We start from the raw sequence: 18,399 nt of genomic DNA on the forward strand, positions 1-18,399 counted from the left end.
CAAGCTTAAAGCGCCACTATAATCATAAAAGTATTAAAACGTTAAAGCTTACACGTGGTGACTGTCAGAGATGCAAGGTTTGTGTAGACACGAGGATGCAGGCGCTCTAACGGTCCAGCCCAAATCTGGAACCCATAAAGCCTCAGACATCTCTGCAACATTAGACACAGCACTTCTTATTGGTTAAGCGAACCACTTACCCCCTTTCTCTATCACCCGCCCAGCTAATGCACACTTCCTGCTTTCCTGCCTGTTTCATACCCGGCCACACCCTCTGGAAGCCATTTGAGCCAATAAGAGCTGCCCGCAGGCTCCGGGTTGGCGTTTGGGTATAAAAGAGGCGGAGGTGGACCTGCCTGTCAGATGGTTTGTTGTTGTTCTGTCTGGCAGGTTGAGAGGGGAATGTGAAAGTGAGAATTTTAACAAGGTAACCAGGAAACAGGACGACAAGGCGTCCAATCCGATGGAGCTTCAGCAGTCGTGACTTACACAAGCTTGTTCAAGCTGAGGTTTTTTTTTTTTGTTTTCTTTTTTTGAAGCTGTAAGCTCAAGCGATAAAGAACCGCACGAAATCCAGTTTTTGCAGTGGTGGTTGGAAGGTCATTAGTGGACAGGAGAATGAGAGAAGAGGTGTCCTGCACCAACTCCCCTGAAGGAGGACTGGGGGCCAGCGAGGAAGAGCTGGAGAGAGGATCAAAAAAGACCCTTCAACCAGGAAATCGAAAACGCTCCCCTTATCCCAAAAAGGACAGCCTCAGTCAGGCAGAGGAGAGCAGCACAGGCAGCTCCAGCAGCCTGCTACCGTCTGGGCCAAAGAGGATGAAGAAAAGCCCCACAGCGGTCGTGTCGTTGGCTCCGACGACTTTGGGCCCCAGGCCCGAGGCACCCTTCGAGGAGCTCCACTCTCAGCGCGTCATCGCCAACGTGCGGGAGCGTCAGCGCACTCAGTCCCTGAACGACGCTTTTGCCTCTCTGCGCAAGATCATTCCCACACTACCTTCGGACAAGCTGAGCAAGATCCAGATCCTGAAGCTGGCCTCACGCTACATCGACTTCCTCTACCAGGTGCTGCAGAGCGACGAGATGGACGCCAAGCTGGCCAGCTGCAACTACCTGGCCCATGAAAGACTCAGCTACGCCTTCTCCGTCTGGAGGATGGAGGGGGCCTGGGCCATGTCTACCAGCCACTAGGACCCCACTGAACTCCTCTCGTACACCCTCTCGTGTCCACATCTCCCCTCCCGCCCCAGCTCTGTCCGTGTCTGCACTCATTTCCTGACCTTTAAACCTCCTTCTCCCCTCATGGTCATAAACCTCTGCAGTCCTTTCTCGTCTCACTCCACCTCCATAGTTGAACACGCTTTAAGTTACTGAAATCTCCAAAACTTAACCCCGCTCCCCTCCAATCTTTCTACCTCTGTCTCCCTTGTCTGTCCCACAGTTTTTTCCCAGGGCTATGATTCGCTCCACTGCAGCCCTTCAGGTATGGATGAAATACGCAAACACACACACACACACACACACACACACACACACACACACACATTCGTGCAGAGAATGGTGTCGAACATATATGTATACACACACATGTGTACAGGCAGTTTGTGGCTCTACATTTAGACTAAGATTTCAGTGTGCTTTCTTCAATCGAAAAACACAAACACGAAGTAAACAAAATGAATAAAAATGGTTTGTTCATTTGATCAAAGAAGGAATAAATGATGTGGACATGTTCTAAATTTTGAGACTGCGATGCACGCCATGCAAAGGTGACGAAAACTCTTCTTTTGGAGTTTTATTATCTGAGAATTTAACACTTTTGCTTCATTTAGTAAATGCAATCAGGAAGACAGGAATTGAATAAATGGCTTAATATGTGGATCAAAACGTTACAGTGCAAATGTGAAGAGCTAAAATGTGTGTATGTCAAACGTATTTACCTTCATGTGAAAAAATACAGTAGGACCAAAAGCGAAGAAAACTTTGCTTTACTTTTTAAATTTTTGTTTTAAATCGTAATTTCTATCAAAACATAGAAAAATGAATTCAAGAGCATGCTTTAAAAAAAGTCTGACAAAATAAACTGCAGTATTATTTTTCATGTAACTGTGATATCAGTCTTTGATTTCAGTGTGCATGTGTTTTCTTTAAACCTCAAATCTTAACTTAATTTTCATTAGCTAATCATCATACCAACTTACCAGTTAATATTTTTTCTTTGTTTGTTTCATTTTTAATTCATATTTTAAAAAGAGTAGTACACTGTCAGTTATGATCTGTTTTTTTGTGTATAAATATTTGTCACACACAGAAGAAATTCAAATACAACTCAACCCCACGTTGGTTTTGCGTAAATGGATCAGCAACTTTGGAGTGGGACTCTTAAAAAAATAAATTAATTTAATAATAAACATAATGAAAATTTAAAATAATATAAAACACAAACGTATGTAAAGGTAAAGTAATACAAAAAGGAAAGTAGATAAAAGGAAACAAAATTCTAAAACTAAAAATAGTTTAATTGGTTAAAATTTTATTTTCTATTTTCTTCGTTTAACACATTCAGTCACAAACAAAAATGTCTGCCCACCTCTTTATAATTTTTTTTCTATCTCTTTTCAGTGTAGTTGTCATTAACCACCCTCCATGCATTCTCAAAATTACCATAAAAACACTTTCCTCAGACATTTCCATGGGTGCAGCAGATAAGGTGAGGACGATTAGTGCACAGACTTAAATAAAACACAATCAAGGGTACGGCGTTAATTTCAAAAAAGAAAAAAGAAAGAGGTCTTTTGAGCATCCTGGTTGCTTCACTTTATAAACCAAAAATCAGCTAAAAGCACATTATCATCATCATCAACACTCCAGTGTTTGACATACCTCTGATGAATGTAAGACAAATGTTTTCCTCTGCAGTCTCCAGAGCTTTTAAAAAAACCCCATTTTAAACAGACACCAGATTCCTGCACAGGTACAGCGAAGGGGTGGGGGGGAGAAAGGGAGAGTGAGGAGGGGGGGAAGTGGAGGCACATCACTCTCTCTCTTTTTCTCTCTCTCTCTTTCTCTCCCTTGCAGCCTTGCCCTCTCTCCTCAGGATCTTATATCGTGCAATCAGGCCTCGCCGGGGCCCAGACAAGCAGGAACCTTTAGATTGGAAACAGTTGTGAGGTATTAGGAAGGTGTGTCTACCGGGGTTAGGGTCAGCCGCACGGGGCTGTGTATGTCAGCACATGTTTGTGTGTGCTTGCTGTGTCTGTGTGGTTGTAGTGAGCTTTAATTAGCTGTGCAGCAGTGTGTGTGCGTGTGTGTGTGTGTGTGTTTGTGTGCAAACATGTGCATATAAGTAAACAGGAATACATTTGCAGATGTTGTTTCAGTGATTTTTATCTCTCCCATCTTCTGGTTTCAGTTTGGTCAGACTTAGTTATATTTATTCAAAAAAAAAAAAAAAAAGGTCATGAAGGTCTTTGACAACATAAAAGGATTTATTTAAAAAAAAAAGATAGGCGGGTGAGGACATTGTGAGGAACGGAGATTAATCTGAGTTTCAGTGCAACACGCTTTTCTAACAGCTACATCGCAGGTCAAGGTGAACACACGCACTGCAAACAGGCACAGACGCAGTTCTCTGATCAGACCTTTAAATGATTACAAACATATGCAGCATTCATCCCCAATCACAAATGATACGACAGGTACTGCTGCACATGGGCTTTATACAACCCGTGTATATATACATATATATTACACTGTCCAGACACACACATGCAGCTGCTGCTATGTGCACACCGCAGGTGTTCCACTCTGAGTTAACTCACCAGACATCGTGGAGTGGGGTGGGGGGTTGGGGAGGGCTCCAATCAGCGGAAAGCCAAGGCCCCTGCTCGTGGACACGACTGTCCTTGAACGCATCGTTGTAGTTATTACCTACCACTTTGACTGCTCTGCCTGTTATCATCAGCTCTGCAGGGGCCGCCACAGAAAGTGCTACAAACTCAAGGCCTGCGCCTGCACGACCAAAACATGCAATTTTAGGAAAGAGCTGAGGTTAGAAAGGGTCAGGACACTTCAAAGGCGGAGTGTGCATGGATGCGTGCACGGGTCTTAAAACAGTCTGTGTGTGTGTGTTGATGAGGTCATGTGTACTTGTTTTGAACAGCGTGCTTAATTCTGCAAAAATAATATGGGATTCATCCGAATTTTTGAGTTTTCTACAGCTTTTCTGCATGTCCTCTGTGGCAGATGGTACATGGGAGGGGGGTGGACAAAATAACCCAAACAACTGACATCACATGACGTGCTTGTAATGTTCCCTCGTTTAAGGCTGTTTATGGTGTGGTATCAGATAGCAGTGAATTATTGTTACATCCTTTATTTAAAGATGTTGAACAACATCAGTGCCTCTTCTTTAAGACTGATCAATATACAAAAATGGTTTATAGAGTTGGAGAGTAGACGGACAGTTAATACATAAACAGATAGTACATATGTAATTTATACATTATTCAGAAATTCAAAATTCCACACACGTACATTTAAGGATTTAAAATATTCTAGAGGACTGCATAGTGTTCCTGCTTTTTTTCCCACCTCAGATTTTTTCAAAGAAATCAAATAGTTGTTTATTTATTTATTTGTTCAATTGATGAGTATATTGCAACAAAAGCAAAAAAAAAAGCAAAGAAATAAAAAGCCAAAAAAGTTTCTAAAATGCAGTGCTTATGGTGTAAAAGAACTCTTTATATTTTCTTTGGAAGCTCACAGCATGCACACACGAACACGAATCGGTGCACACTTTTGTGCATTTTCATGAGCACGATTTTGAAGATGTGTGGGTGTCTGGCTCAGCGTGAGATGTTCAGAATGAAACGATTGTTCAGTCTGAGTTGGAACAAACAAGACTCTCCCTTCTGTTTATACTATAATCACAATGCCTGTCACTGCTCTTTCCTGTGCCGGAACCCCTGGCTCTGCTGCGTCTGTGCACATATGTGTGTGTGCGTATGTGTGTGTGGTGTTTTACAATTTGGACTGACCAGCTGTTGGACGCTCTTCTGCACATATTAAATATCTGGCTTTCACTGCTGGCTGATCTGGGACCAGATGTAAAGTCCTCTGCGGCTCATCTGCGTTTTTAAAAGCCTCATCCAGAAGTCGTGGCTTCTGAGAGTCATCTTTATTTTTAGAGATCCAAACTAAGAGCTGAGTGCAGGTGGGAGGATTGTGTGTGTGCGTGCGTGTGTGTACATTTGACTGCTCCATGCATATGCGCTTCAGCGTGCATTCGAACGTGTGCTGGTCAGACAGCTGCAGGGATAGAGGAAGGACTTCTGGTTTGACACGTAGGCAGCAAAGAACCACATAACACAAGCCCAGAGTGTATCAGAATCTGCACGCTTACACAATATAAAGAAACAGAAATCGTTCAATCATTTAAAAACGTTAATAAGGAATGACCCCCACACGAAAACCTTTACATGTGCTTTCTTTAACAAATAAACTTAGCTTGAATCCAGTGCAGGTGTACCAATAAAAACTATTTTCCAGAGATGTAATTAGCGAACATAAATACATCAAATACAAAAAAAGTGTGCATTTAAATACTGATCGGGCATGAAAATTGGAGGCAGGGTGTTTAATGGCTTTCCAGCATAAAAGAGGTGGCCCCACGCTCTGTGACTTGAAAAACAAAAGCACCTTTTGGATGGGAATATGCACGCGGCATGCTTTTGGGGTACAATCAAAGTCATATGACCCTAACCCTAACACACACATACATCCGGCTTCCGCTCGCAAGACTTCTCGTGGTATCGCGGAAGGGCACGCTATAATTAGGGAAAGCTGAAAATGATCCAGATGAAATGTTTGCCTGTTAAAAGGAGAAGCTAAAGAGCTGTGGGGATTTTTCCGTTTTGCACTAAACATAAGTTTTTGCTTGTCTGTGCTCACATGTTGTGTCCTCAACACATTCACCCGGTCTTTAAGTTGTGTTAAATGCTATAAAATGCCCATAATGCTAACTTGCCTTTTATGTTTCTTCTCCCTGCAGAAAACTGACAAATGGAAACTTCACTACACTTGAAGAAATTGGTTCCTGCCTTGACAAATCTCCACTTTAAAAAACAAAAAAACAAAACAACAAAAAAAGGAAAAGAAAACTTTCTCTTTCTCTGGACAAGTCTCGACTCTGTGCGGTCGCCCGGTCTTCATTCACCGCGTGTTCCCGAAACTCTGGTGAAGAGCCCTCGACGGTCCGACGAAGAGCTGAACACTTTGAACGATGAAACTGAAATGAACTTTTTAAAAAAATAAAAAATAAACAAAGATCAACGAACAGCTGGCCTGCGGTGACAATGAAACAAAATGGCTGCTGGTTCGAGTGCCTTCGGTTACACGGCGATAACCACCACGGCGAGATCCACCCGACTCTTCGCAGTGGATGACTCACTGCCAGACAGACATTAAGATGACTAATGATAATGGCACAGTGATGGTTAGAGGGCGGTCACAGCCAATGAATGTTTACAGCTAAAATGCTAATAAGCTAATCGCTCTGGCTCTGAAGGCCCGTCTTGCGGGAAGAGGAAGAGCACGAGGAATTTGGCGCCGATCTTCGACTTTGTAATAACTGGATCGCTTTCTGTGTATTTTGTGGGTTTTTAGAGTGTATGTGAATCGGTATACGCACACTGTATTACTTTAAACTCTGCTTATCCTTTGCTCTGGCCTTCAATGGAAAAAAAAGAAAAAGTCTTGATACCACCACTGATCCCACTTCAGCCACTTCTATTTTTCACTTTACCTTTTCTAGTAGAAAGCTGCATTTTGTATTGCAAGAAAATCTCATTTAAGTAGTTTTTTTTTGTTTGTTTGTTTTAATTCCCGCAGCTTTAAAATATCTTTGCAAGCTTATTCTCATTGAAAAAAATGCAAAAATAAAACAGGAGAAAGTTTCGTATAAAATGTGTCAAAGTGGCGACAAAGTGATTTGAGCCACAGCAGATTCATTTGTAACCACGCTGTTTAAACATGTTGCTTTTGTACTGCTTTGAATTTGCTTATGATCATGTCTCTTGTGTGATATCCTGTGGCAATAAATTTTTTTCCTCATGGCTATACTTAAGTACAATATTTTATTATTCAAGGAGAATGGAAAATGGTGTGAAAAGAAAATGACCACAAAAAAGAGAAAAAAAAAGTCAAAACAGTCAAAGGCGTAGGAAAAAGAAACAACTGATCTTTCTCAAAATGTACATAATTTACCTTTATTAGGTTTTTTTGGGGTGAAAATAGTAGAAAAAGGCAAAAGTAAGACAACAAAACCAATGTTACTATGTACACTGTACAGAAAAACAATCAAGACAGTCAGTTATAAAGAAAACTGGACTTGACCTACAGTAAAAATTCCAGTTTGTTAAGGCTACCTTCACACAGGTTGGTCAGAATGATCCTTCGACTGATAATTTGGTCTCCGAGTATGCACAGGGTTCATTATTTGGGCTCAAATACAAAAATAGATCATTTACACTGATTAAGACATGTGATACGTCAGGTCGCTGTCGTGAACGTTCTTAAAAAAACAAACGACGACTGAAAGCTACACTCAGCTTTCCCGCTGTCTTTCGCTTTTCACATTTTCGTCACATCAACAAATGTCGGACAGGCTTTGAGTTACATACAGAGTGCAACGTAAAATACAAACAAACTAAAAATAAAAAACAAACAAACAGACATACTGTATTAGCACCATCAAAATCATGTTAGACATGCAAAGAGCACTTCAAAGACAGAATCTGAATATATAAATAGGAGTCATGTCGAATTGATTTGTGTATATAAATGTCCTGCGTTTTTTTTTTTTTTTGGTGCTTTTCGACTGTTTGGATTGAGAAAAGAAACATTCGCAAAGTCTTCAAAGTCTTTGAAGTTCTTCAGGCCATGCCAGTCCAGGGACAACATATTGTTCTCATAAACTTTGGTTGTACTTAACCTGTGTCCAATTGCACTGTGTAGATATTTAACTATCTCAGTATTGCTTCATCCTAACTAAACCACTAACACGCCATTGTTTGGTCCGGGGGAGCGTAACATCTCCGACGATGACAGTAAACAGGCTGGCGCTACATAGGGGGATGAACAGAAGACAGATCAGATTTTAAAAATAAAAATAATAATAATAGAAAAAAACATGTAACAAATACAGCAGGAATGTTCATCCACAGGTAGAAACATCAGCTCAGATTTTGAGACCCGAGTCGCTCTGACCCTCGTTTCCGAGGGCGAGGTAAGTGCACTTTGTGTGAGTGAGTGTTTGGATGCGAGTCTCATCCAAAATGTTAAAAACTGATGTGCATTGTCACTTGTACAATCATTACTGAGTGGTCACACTGCACTGAGGCATCATGGGTGATTCTGTCTTATCTGACAGGCTTATTATCCCCCCCCCCCCGCCCCTCCCCGAATATCAATACCACAGCGACTGGAGGTATTAGCTCTTCATTGTGACTAATGCCACCAACACTAACTACAGCATGTCTACATATTTAAGATGCACTTCAGAGGAGCGATACAAATAACTGCAGCAATCCGAGGTCTTGCTACATGCGCTCGCCCTGGTTACGCCAAGAAAGAAAAGATGGAAACGCTGAAAAAATATATATATGTGGACATGCGAATAAAACAATATGAGACGCATGTATGTCAGACTTCATTGTAGCTTCACTCATGATTTTTAAAAAACAATGTCATCCCCCCAAAAAAAGTGGTCCTCCGGTCAGATGAACTGATGATGAGAACAAACATGCAGTGCAGGATGATCAGAAAAACCCGCTCGATCGCGGTCGCACGCGGACGAATGACATCGTGGCTGAGGGATACGTCTGCGCTCCATCACTCGCACGTCCTTTTGGGGACGACTCCTTCCTCTCAAACTGAGTGGCTTCGATAAGCCGAGGTGACCTTTGACCCTTCCCTCTAACAGTCTTGGGGCTCTCGCTCAGAGTCGCGCCGGAGTCATTTCAATTCAGTCTGTAAATGTGCTGAGATGTGTTTTTCTCTCAAGATGTATATGCTACATCACGTTGTTGCAAAGCCCTTCATTAATCTGCACCTGGGTGTCTCTTTTAGCTTTAGCTCTCATTTCAGCGAGGGATGAGAGCGAGAGCGTGGCAAAGATGATCGCTGGTCGTCGGTGTGTGTGTGTTTGAATCAGACGGGTCAGAATTCAGCCAGTAGTAATGCAGGTGGAGTTTTTGTGAGGTGACATCTGCTTCCAGTGACGATCCAAAGCGCTGCTTTGCGTGTTTGTGTGTGTGTGTGTGGAGTGTGTAGAGGCTCGAGTCTTTCTTCAAGGAGAATCTCGCCTTTCTCCATCATTTCTCAGATGGTTTCCTTGATGACAAAGAGAAAGATAAGGGTTTAATGTACATAAAGTACAACGTTATGGCGGTGGTAAAGCAGAAGATATGAAACACAGAGCTGCCCCTACCTGTCAGATGCGAGAGACCCCATCGACAGAGAGGCGATGGCGCTGACAGCCTCGCTGTCCGAGTCTCGTCTCAGTCTTCGTCTCTGCGCCTGCAAGTAGGACATATCCACTGTGGAGGCCGAATCCTTCAAACTCTGCCAGTATTCACCTGCGGGAAGCGAAGAATGGAAAAAAGATGGAGAGGAGGGAGGAAAACAGGAGAGAGAAAAGATTAATGGCTTCATTCATTGGTATTTCAGAGCTGTTTTCATCCTGAATTGTTCCTTGAGGGAAGGCGTCTCCATTATTAAAGAGCACTGCACGGTGTTTGATCCGCTAGTTGTAGCCGTTTGATCTGAATATAAGCAATGACTGTGACATAAACAGCCCCTGGTCTAAATATCCATGTTGATAATTTCACGAATGTAAACTCAAATTCAATCTGTTCTCTCAGGGCCTCGAGTCCCGTGTCACACAGCGAAAGGAAAAAAAATCTGAGTTTGCAAATGTGCTCATCTCTGAGCGTGTGTGTTCTGGCTGCGAATGCAACTCACATATATTTCACCCCGGGCCTAAATTATGGGCTTAACATTCTTGTGGCTATTCAAATATTTTTAATTAATCTAATTTGGTTGGGATAACATTTGTGTGCAATCAGAAGGGGATGTTGCGAAGGTCGTGTGCCAGAGAAGTGTTTGAAGATAATTGGAGCCAGGGCGGCTGTGTGTGTCTGTGTGTGTGCGTGTGTGTGTGTGTCTGTCTGTCTGTGTGTGGGACGGCTGGAGGGAGAGATGGGGAGACAGGGATGTAAAGGAGGAGAGGTGGTCGGACAGTAGGGGCGATGCGAGAAGACTTAGTGAAGGAAAAAAATAGACATGTTTTATTTTAGCTTGACGAAAATGTTTTTAATCGAGCCAAAACATATTTTCATGAAATTCCTTTCAAATAAAAATGCAAAATTGCTCTACAGTCATTGGAATTAGTAACGTTGATGCAATTTCACTTTTCCTCCTCTGTTGTTCATCTTGAAGTGTTTCTTTTTATTATGAATGGAAGATCTGCGGAGAGGGGATGCTGTAGCCGCACGGTGTGATTTTTGGGCCAATATTAAAACAATCTGACTTGACTTGAAATCCTTTCATGTATAAGGAAGTGAACATAGTGGTATAATTATTAATTTTGCAAGCAAGTCCTTTCTTTGATCTCATTTTCAAATAAAAGCACATATTTCAGCCCAAGGACCATTACTAACTTTCCCATTACAGCAACTTTCTTGAGAAATAATGCTGGAAGCGAGCACATCCAGTGAGTGTTAGCCATCTTTTCCACTTCAAACAAGATAATGATGGACATTTGTTTTTTATTTAGTATTTATTTTGACAGTTTAAAGGTGTTTATGACTCAAATAGCTTATGGCCAACCTTAGAGAGTAAGATACTAAAGACAACTGAGGCAAACAGTGGAGAATAAAGTTAAAGAGTTAAAGAAAACAACAACAAAATCTTTCAAACTAATGAAACGGAAGATCTGTTTTTTAGACCAATATTTTCCACATGTTTCACAAGACTGTGTCATGTTAGTGATGGTTTTTGATGCTGCATGTTGTGTTCTCACCATGAATCTGGATGACTTTCTGCAGAGAAAGCACCGCATTTTCACAAGGCTTCTGGTCCAACACCGACTGGGACAGAGGCTCCACCTGTGGCACATGTGGTCAGAGGTTAGAGAGGGAAACATGCTGTAGGTATCTGTGAAAAGACACATGTTCTGTATGCGCAAAAACACATCCAACCTCCATGCCCAGCAAGGCGCTCACACAGGCTTCGGAAGCATCGCAGATAGCTTTGAGGTCATGCCCACCCTCCAGAGCCATGACCACCTTACCGCCAGCCAGTGACATCAGTTGACGGGTCAGGAAGCCAAAACCTGGTGGAGAACAAATCATGCACAAAATCAAATACACAAAGGTTAAGCCAGAAATTGATTGTATGGGATTATATCAGTGCTGTAGAAAGTTAGCCACACTTTGCACACCAGACTCTGACAAATTACTGAGAATAATTTCACAACATCATGTTGACTGGTGACATCATTTATTATGAAGCAGGGGTCTGAAACCTAAAAAATGAAGCCTATGCTGAAGCACTAAAACCTGCAGTTCCACTAATGTCCACTTGAGGCTGCCTGCAAAATGAGTCAATCCCCATTGACTCTCATATTAAAATAATTGCAGCAGAAATAAATGTATATGAGTATACAGCCTGCTACAAAAAGGGTTTGGTCTGTACAGCTCATTTCCATCTTTATGAAAGTTTTACAGATTGTTTTAGGACTGGTTAAGCTACATTTTTTGAAGTGTAAAATTAATATAATTGGAGATGTGGCAGGTACACTGATGCAGCTACTGTAACAGCTGCCTGCTTCACCTCTACTAACTGGACTGCAGATGTAGACAGTGGTTACATGTGGAGCATTTTAACTTTTTTAACAACTGCGCTAACAACGGAAGAAGATCCCAAGAAGTCTGGGTTCAGCTTATAGTTAGTTTCTAGTAATCGATTCACATATTAGCACTGATTAGCAGCCATTTACGGGTTTAGCTCGCTAACAGAGCAGATGATCTGGCTCGAGAAACTACTCAAAAAAGACCTGGTCACAATATCGAAATCTTCAAAATGGGGCTTTACAAACCAATGAATGACGTCACAGTGCCTATGTGCATTTTTATATGCAGTCTATGATCGTGATAAGTTCATTTAAACATAAAGATTGGCTCATATAAAGAAACAGGTTCTACAAACAAACTTTAACTTCTCTACAAAGCTGCAGTGATAATATCTGACATCAGCACTAAGTCTGCACAGCATAAGAGTGTTTATCTGTTTGACAACAGTCTGTGAAGGATAGCCAACCTTTGTAACTGTAATAATAAGAAATCTAACAAATGCAGGACATGCAAATATTTATTATAACTCATAGAAAAATATGACTCATAAGAGCACGTTAATCAGGAAGTGTGCTGAATGAGAGGCTGGGTGAACCTTACACTTGGCTGTAACCTTGTATCCTCCGAGCGATGATGGATGTCCTTCGACAGCATCAAAGCCAGCTGACACGAGGACGACATCAGGGGAAAACTCGTGAGCGATGGGCATCACCACAGCTCTGAGGACCACAAGAGGAAACGCAATGGCGTAAAGCAAACACTGCATGTTATGTTCTATTCATCAAGCAGTGTGGCCAGACAGAAATTAGACAGCACATTTAAGAAGTAATTTTTTTTTCAACAGGTGTTCATGATTTGAGAGAAAATAAGAACTCAGGGGTGGGGTGAGTAGAACATAATGTGTGATCAAATTAACATCAGAGCAGGCTGTAACAGATTAATTATTGTAATGAAGAGAGTTTGAAAAAAAAAAAGAGTTGAAGCGACTGATTTCACAAAGAGCATTCATATACTGCACGACTTTTATCTGGACTGTTAACTGCAAACACTTACTTAATTGTAAGTGATTGCAAATAGCTCCCCTATTTGAAAATCATGAAAAGAGAAATTATCAAAGGCAGTGCTCCAAGTGCTTCATCTCTGTTCTTGATCCACTCCTGGTAGGCAGCCAACCGTGGAAGGTGGGGCACCTCCCAGGTGTGAATGTGTGCAACTGTTTAAATGTGAAGCCGTTAAAAATGAAGCACGAGTGCTCTGCATACCTTACTTGGCTATCTATCTATCTATCTATCTATCTAGATAGATAGATAGATAGATAGATAGATAGACAAAAAGATATATATGTGTATTTAGAAAAACTAAAAAAAAGTGGGTCTACAAGTGGAACACAATTAAAAGTTTTTCTCTGCATGTTACTAACAGGTAAAGGGAGACCCTTGACATATATAGGCTGAGGTGTCCACAGACTGTAAACTTCACTCATGGGAGCCCAGTTTCTTGCTTCTTTGCTCTCATTCTTACTTCCTCTTGTCTCTCGCTGCCAGTTTTTTAGCAAGAGCACACGGCCCATGCCGCGTTTGATTCTTTCTCACTCCCCCCCGCCCCACCCCCTCTCAGCGGCAGTTCAAAGACATTTGTGTGCGTCTGGTTCCTATTAGGAGCTCGTCCCTCTTCTCACGTCACTGACAGCCAGCCATCTGGGATCCATTGGGCCTAATTACGCCGCCTTTGGATTCCCTAACAATGTACCCCCCACTTCTTCTCCTCTCTTCTGCTCTATTCTCCTCTCCTCCACAGTTCATCATTGGTCAGTAGCCACTTGGAAATACACAGGAAATGTATTTACATGCACATACACACTATGTACACATTGCAATACCTGCATATGCGTGCTCTTCCTTTGAAACTGGAAGTTTGATTCGTGGTGTGCTACTGGTGATTCGGCCGAGCTTAAATTCTGACCGTCTTAGTAATCCTCCACACAAATACGAAATGCATCATGACGCTTAATCTCAAAGCAGCTGAGCTCTCTCTTGATTGTACTAGAGTCCCACCACCACTCCCGACCACAATATTCCTTCGATACACACCCAAAAACAGAGACACACATCATCAGTAACCGCACTCTGGCTAGTTTTCTGTTCCATCCCGAGGAGAAACACAGAGAGTCTGGAACACCCTGTCATCTAAATCAAATTGAATTACAGAGCTGGCACGAGGTTAGGTAGACTTAATTGCATAAACACAAATTCATGATGCATTAAATTTTGTCTGTAAAGCATGCCACGCATTTATTCGCACTGGTTAATTCACAGAATGGTGGCAAAGTTCACAGAAAAATTATTCAAACTTAATATAAGTTGTTCTTTGTTTCTAACCCCAAACCCAACCAATTATAACTGAGGAATTCTGGTCTCTCCGTGGTGACATATGATAAAGGTTGCCCCGGACACGGCTACACGGTATGTGCCTCCAACCGCCACGGACCACCACGACACTCCTGCGCTACAGAGCTATGATTTGATATTAGCTTTTATGTGTAACACACAATACAGTACAGTACTATACTGCGGTTTACTGAGGAAGTTTTACACATGAAAAAGCTTGCCATTTTCCCAAACTGGATAAAAAATACCAAAACCAGACGGCTGCTCAGGAAAGGACCAGTTGTTTCTTAATTAGTATCCAGGGCTCCAGTAAACACTGGACTTAGTGTTTCTGAGGATGCCTATTGGCTCTATGGATTTTACCAGAATGGGTTAGCTCATTAGCATCTTTCCGTTGACGAGGGGCCCACCCACTGTGTCTGGTGCATGCAGCACCATGTAGAGAGCTTAATCATCTGGTGGCGAGCCAGTGTTGCTGACAGAAACATTCTGAGTTCATTACGTGTGTTTGAGAGTGTGGTGCAGAATCAAAGCATACTCATTCAGGAAAAATAGCTTGAATGAAACGAAAAGTGCTGCAAGACCAAAGGTGTGTCTGGGTAACACGCCTACGTAGACCTCTGGAATTAGTTCAAAAATGATATTGATAATGTATAATTACACATGTTATATAAAAAAATCATTATTGTTTAGCCCTTCCCATACAAAGTGTACTGACTCTGGGTAGCAGGCTGGCTCATAGTCAACATGTGTATCCGTGGTACTATGATTTGAACAGACTGTGCTTTACCTGGGAGTGATCAGCTTGCGTATTAGAGATGTGTGTGGAGGATGCTAAATGACTAAAGTGCTTTCATAAGCGCGTTGAGCTGCATGCACAGCTGCTGTGTTGACTGCTGAAGGTTGATAGGCGCACTGACATGACGAAGGAGGAGATAAGTGTACTTTGGATTCAAAACTGAATATTCGGCAAGCAATTACGTGCTGCTTGCTGAGCTTCAAGCCAGAATGAGAGTGCAACAAGCGAGAAACACTACTGGCAACACAATGTGTGACACTAACCGTAAGAGAAGTCAAACGTAAATATAATGTTCTAGGGGGGCGAACACCTATCTCAAGTTTTGAGGTCTATGCTACATTCATTTTAATTTTGGCAAGTATATCAAACACCAGTAGAGACCTTTAAATGCTTCATTACTACAGTATTATAAGAACTTCTTTACCTGAACGCAGCCAGGTATTCAGCATCGCCCATTGGAGGGTTCAGTCCTCCGGTCCATCCTACATTCACATTGAAGCCCTCACCTGGACCTGCACCCACCTGGATGAAGACAAACACAGAGGTGAGAGAGGGGGCGGCGTGCGTCAGAGAGAAAGAGTTTCCGTGAATGTCGAGAAACATAATGAGTCCCAGTGAAAGTTGAGAAACTGTGTGACGTTGACAGATTTGTGTCAAATGTTCACAAAATCAGCACCGCTGTTGCAAAACTTTTGCATTGCAGCAACCGAGGCAAAGTGGCTGCATCTCTTTAAGGCAGCACCAGGGAGTGATTATGATTCCTAAATGAAAGACGGATGGCTGTTAATTCAACACCCCTGTCCCTCCATTTTGATTTTGATACAATTTGTCAAATGGCCTTATAAATCACCCAGAGCCACAACAGAGTTACACCCGTTTACGGTTCCCAAGATTTAGGCTTACAGCTATACTGGGAAGTACTTTTCATTTGGCAACTGCTGCATGTTATATAAAAAAAACCCCCCAAAAAACAACTATGAATAAGAGTCACATACTGTATGTTGCATACTGTTTTATGTACTGAAAAGCTATGTAATTGAAATGACTGTATAATGTGCTGTTTTTATATGGATGTTTAGAGAGTTTCATGTGTATGACATGTCAAATGAAAAGACATGACATACTGCACTATACTGCGCATTTTGCATGTTGTAAATATTTTAGTGATTTTTTTAAAGCTGTATTGGACTTGGCGTGTACTTGAAATTGCCAAGCAGAGTACACAAAGTCGAGTGGAGCTCCTGTCAGTTTGACCTCAAATATTTTGGGGCAGAAAGTGAACTGAGTCCCGGGTCTTTGGAAAGAAGGTTTAAGGATTCCTGCCTCTCTCTTTGTAGTCCTGCTAGCAGCCATTTAGCTGCTCTCTAGGCCTTTCACCATCAGTCAATGTGTCAGTTTGAAGAGAGATTGAGGCGGTTGATTGACACGCTCTTGGCAAAGACGTGTGGTAATTTTCTTTGTGTGTGCGTACGTGTGTGTGTGTGCATGGGTGTGAGAGGATGCTTGAAAGAGAAAAGAATGCTGATGAGCATCGCAGAGCGTCTGTCTCCATTCTTCTCTCAGTGGACGGGATGTTCACAGGGCAAACGAAAAACACATGAGGCCTCCTGTCCTCTGCCAACTGGTAATGTACCCGCATGCACGCGCAAGTGCTCGTGGACACACACGCAACTGCTTCTATAGCTCCAAGTTTCTTGCACTCCCCTCTGTCCTCTTTCTTTCTTTCATGTTTCAAGAATTGCTGGACTGGATTAGGCCTGTGCTGGTTTCTGTGAGGTACTCGGCACTCTCTGTTATGCCTATGACATCACACCCCCTACCCCATGGTGCGTTATATACCTACACGGGGGACAGCGAGACTCCAGAGGTTTACCGCACTGTTCACCAGAGGTTGAGAGGCCACTTAAGGCAAAGCCACATCCAAGCCAAAAAAGCATTTTATGCAGCGTCCCCTCCTCGTGGGATTTTATGAGAAAACACTGACTATTTTATCCGCATTGTTGTTGGGGGAGATGGGAGAATATATGAGAGAATGCGAGTGACTGAACGGGCGGTGAATGCCAGCGTGGGTTCGGGTCAGTACATCTGCCTGAGGGCTGTCATCACACTTGGTTTCTGGTAAGACCACAGGCAGAATTCATAGGCATCTCAATATCCTGTATGCAAACATAGGCATGCAAAACTGTGCACATCCTGCTGGGAAGCTTCAACATCCAAAGACCTGAAGTTGCTTAAATACATTCGAAATTGGAAGTAAACCACTCACAAACACAATGAGATGAGCACATGGTGAATTCAAAAGACATCTGGGGTATCCATAATAGGTTGTCATGATGATGCCGGACTGACAGTTAACAAAAGTAAACCATAACCTTCGTTGCTCAAATTATAGCGTCATGAATCCAGTTGTATTAGTAATGTAATGTAATGTAATTGTGATGTAATGATGTAATCGACTCTGACTGGTCATATATAGTTCAGACTGCAATCGTGAAAATTCAGTCACGACCAAACTGATGTTGCAGTTGGAAGTTTATATTATCCAGATAATTCCTTGACTGAATGGCCAATAATTCTTCCTGTTTTAGCAAGTAAATGTTAAACATAAGCGTTTGAGATCCCTAATATCCTAAAGGAATCACAGAATTACCAAACATTTCTGTGCCAGCATATCTGTCTTCATGATGACTTTGATTATATTGTTATAAACTATCTCAGGCAGCCAAGTTAGTAATGAGAAAATAGCCACATGAATGTCCACAATCAAAAAGAAGAACCTGTGGTCTTGTTAGGCTAATGTGTTCACTGTCATCAATCAGAAAGCTGATACCGGGATTATAACCAAAAGCAGAAAAGCACAGCATGGCCGTGGAGGAGTGTTTTTTACATACCTCGCTGGGGTGTCCACTACCAGGAAAAAAGTTGCCATCGTCATAGCGATGTAGAGAGATGTACAGCACACTTGGGTCGCTGTAGAAGGCTTCCTGGGTGCCGTTGCCATGGTGTACATCCTGGAGAGTGATTAGATGATTAGTTATGAAGCTGCCAAGGACTCGCGCTGTTATTTCACACAGAATTTTAACCTTGGCAAATTCAAAACAATTTAAATCCTTGTATGTTTTATATTGAGCAGTGTATTTTTTTTTAAGTCAAAAGCATGTGTTAGACATATGACCCCTAACGCAGGAAGAAAAATCTGTAAAGCATTCATGCTTTTCCCTGTCAATAGGAGATGCATTTTAATCGTATTTAATAAATCAAGTACGAGTTAGTCAGTGCTGATGCAGTAACTAACAAT

At 42.0% G+C, this 18,399-nt stretch overlaps 2 protein-coding genes across 5 annotated transcripts in view; one reads left to right on the forward strand and one right to left on the reverse strand.

Annotated features, from left to right (window-relative positions):
- Positions 1-353: 353 nt before the first annotated feature.
- On the forward strand, positions 354-7,126 carry LOC100695546 (twist-related protein 2-like). The gene is made up of 2 exons (XM_005469310.4): positions 354-1,483; positions 6,053-7,126. Exon 1 carries the CDS (start codon positions 619-621, stop codon positions 1,189-1,191), a length of 573 nt encoding a protein of 190 aa, XP_005469367.1. The 5' UTR covers positions 354-618; the 3' UTR covers positions 1,192-1,483; positions 6,053-7,126.
- A 120-nt stretch (positions 7,127-7,246) lies between these two features.
- The window catches only part of LOC100701712 (histone deacetylase 7), a 41,388-nt gene continuing 30,235 nt past the window's right edge, over positions 7,247-18,399 (reverse strand). For 2 of the 4 annotated variants that reach the window (XM_005469307.4, XM_005469306.4), the window contains exons 19-25: positions 17,993-18,112; positions 15,526-15,623; positions 12,516-12,634; positions 11,262-11,395; positions 11,084-11,168; positions 9,491-9,638; positions 7,247-9,393 (exon numbers count right to left, since the gene is read on the reverse strand). In XM_005469307.4, the coding sequence (XP_005469364.1) occupies positions 9,375-9,393; positions 9,491-9,638; positions 11,084-11,168; positions 11,262-11,395; positions 12,516-12,634; positions 15,526-15,623; positions 17,993-18,112 (723 nt within the window). In that variant the 3' untranslated portion in view covers positions 7,247-9,374. The remainder of the gene's footprint in view (positions 9,394-9,490; positions 9,639-11,083; positions 11,169-11,261; positions 11,396-12,515; positions 12,635-15,525; positions 15,624-17,992; positions 18,113-18,399) is intronic. The other 2 variants (XM_005469308.4, XM_005469309.4) reach the window with 1 other exon arrangement.

This window comes from Oreochromis niloticus, linkage group LG5 (assembly GCF_001858045.2).
Source record: "Oreochromis niloticus isolate F11D_XX linkage group LG5, O_niloticus_UMD_NMBU, whole genome shotgun sequence".
Taxonomy (NCBI): domain Eukaryota; kingdom Metazoa; phylum Chordata; class Actinopteri; order Cichliformes; family Cichlidae; genus Oreochromis; species Oreochromis niloticus.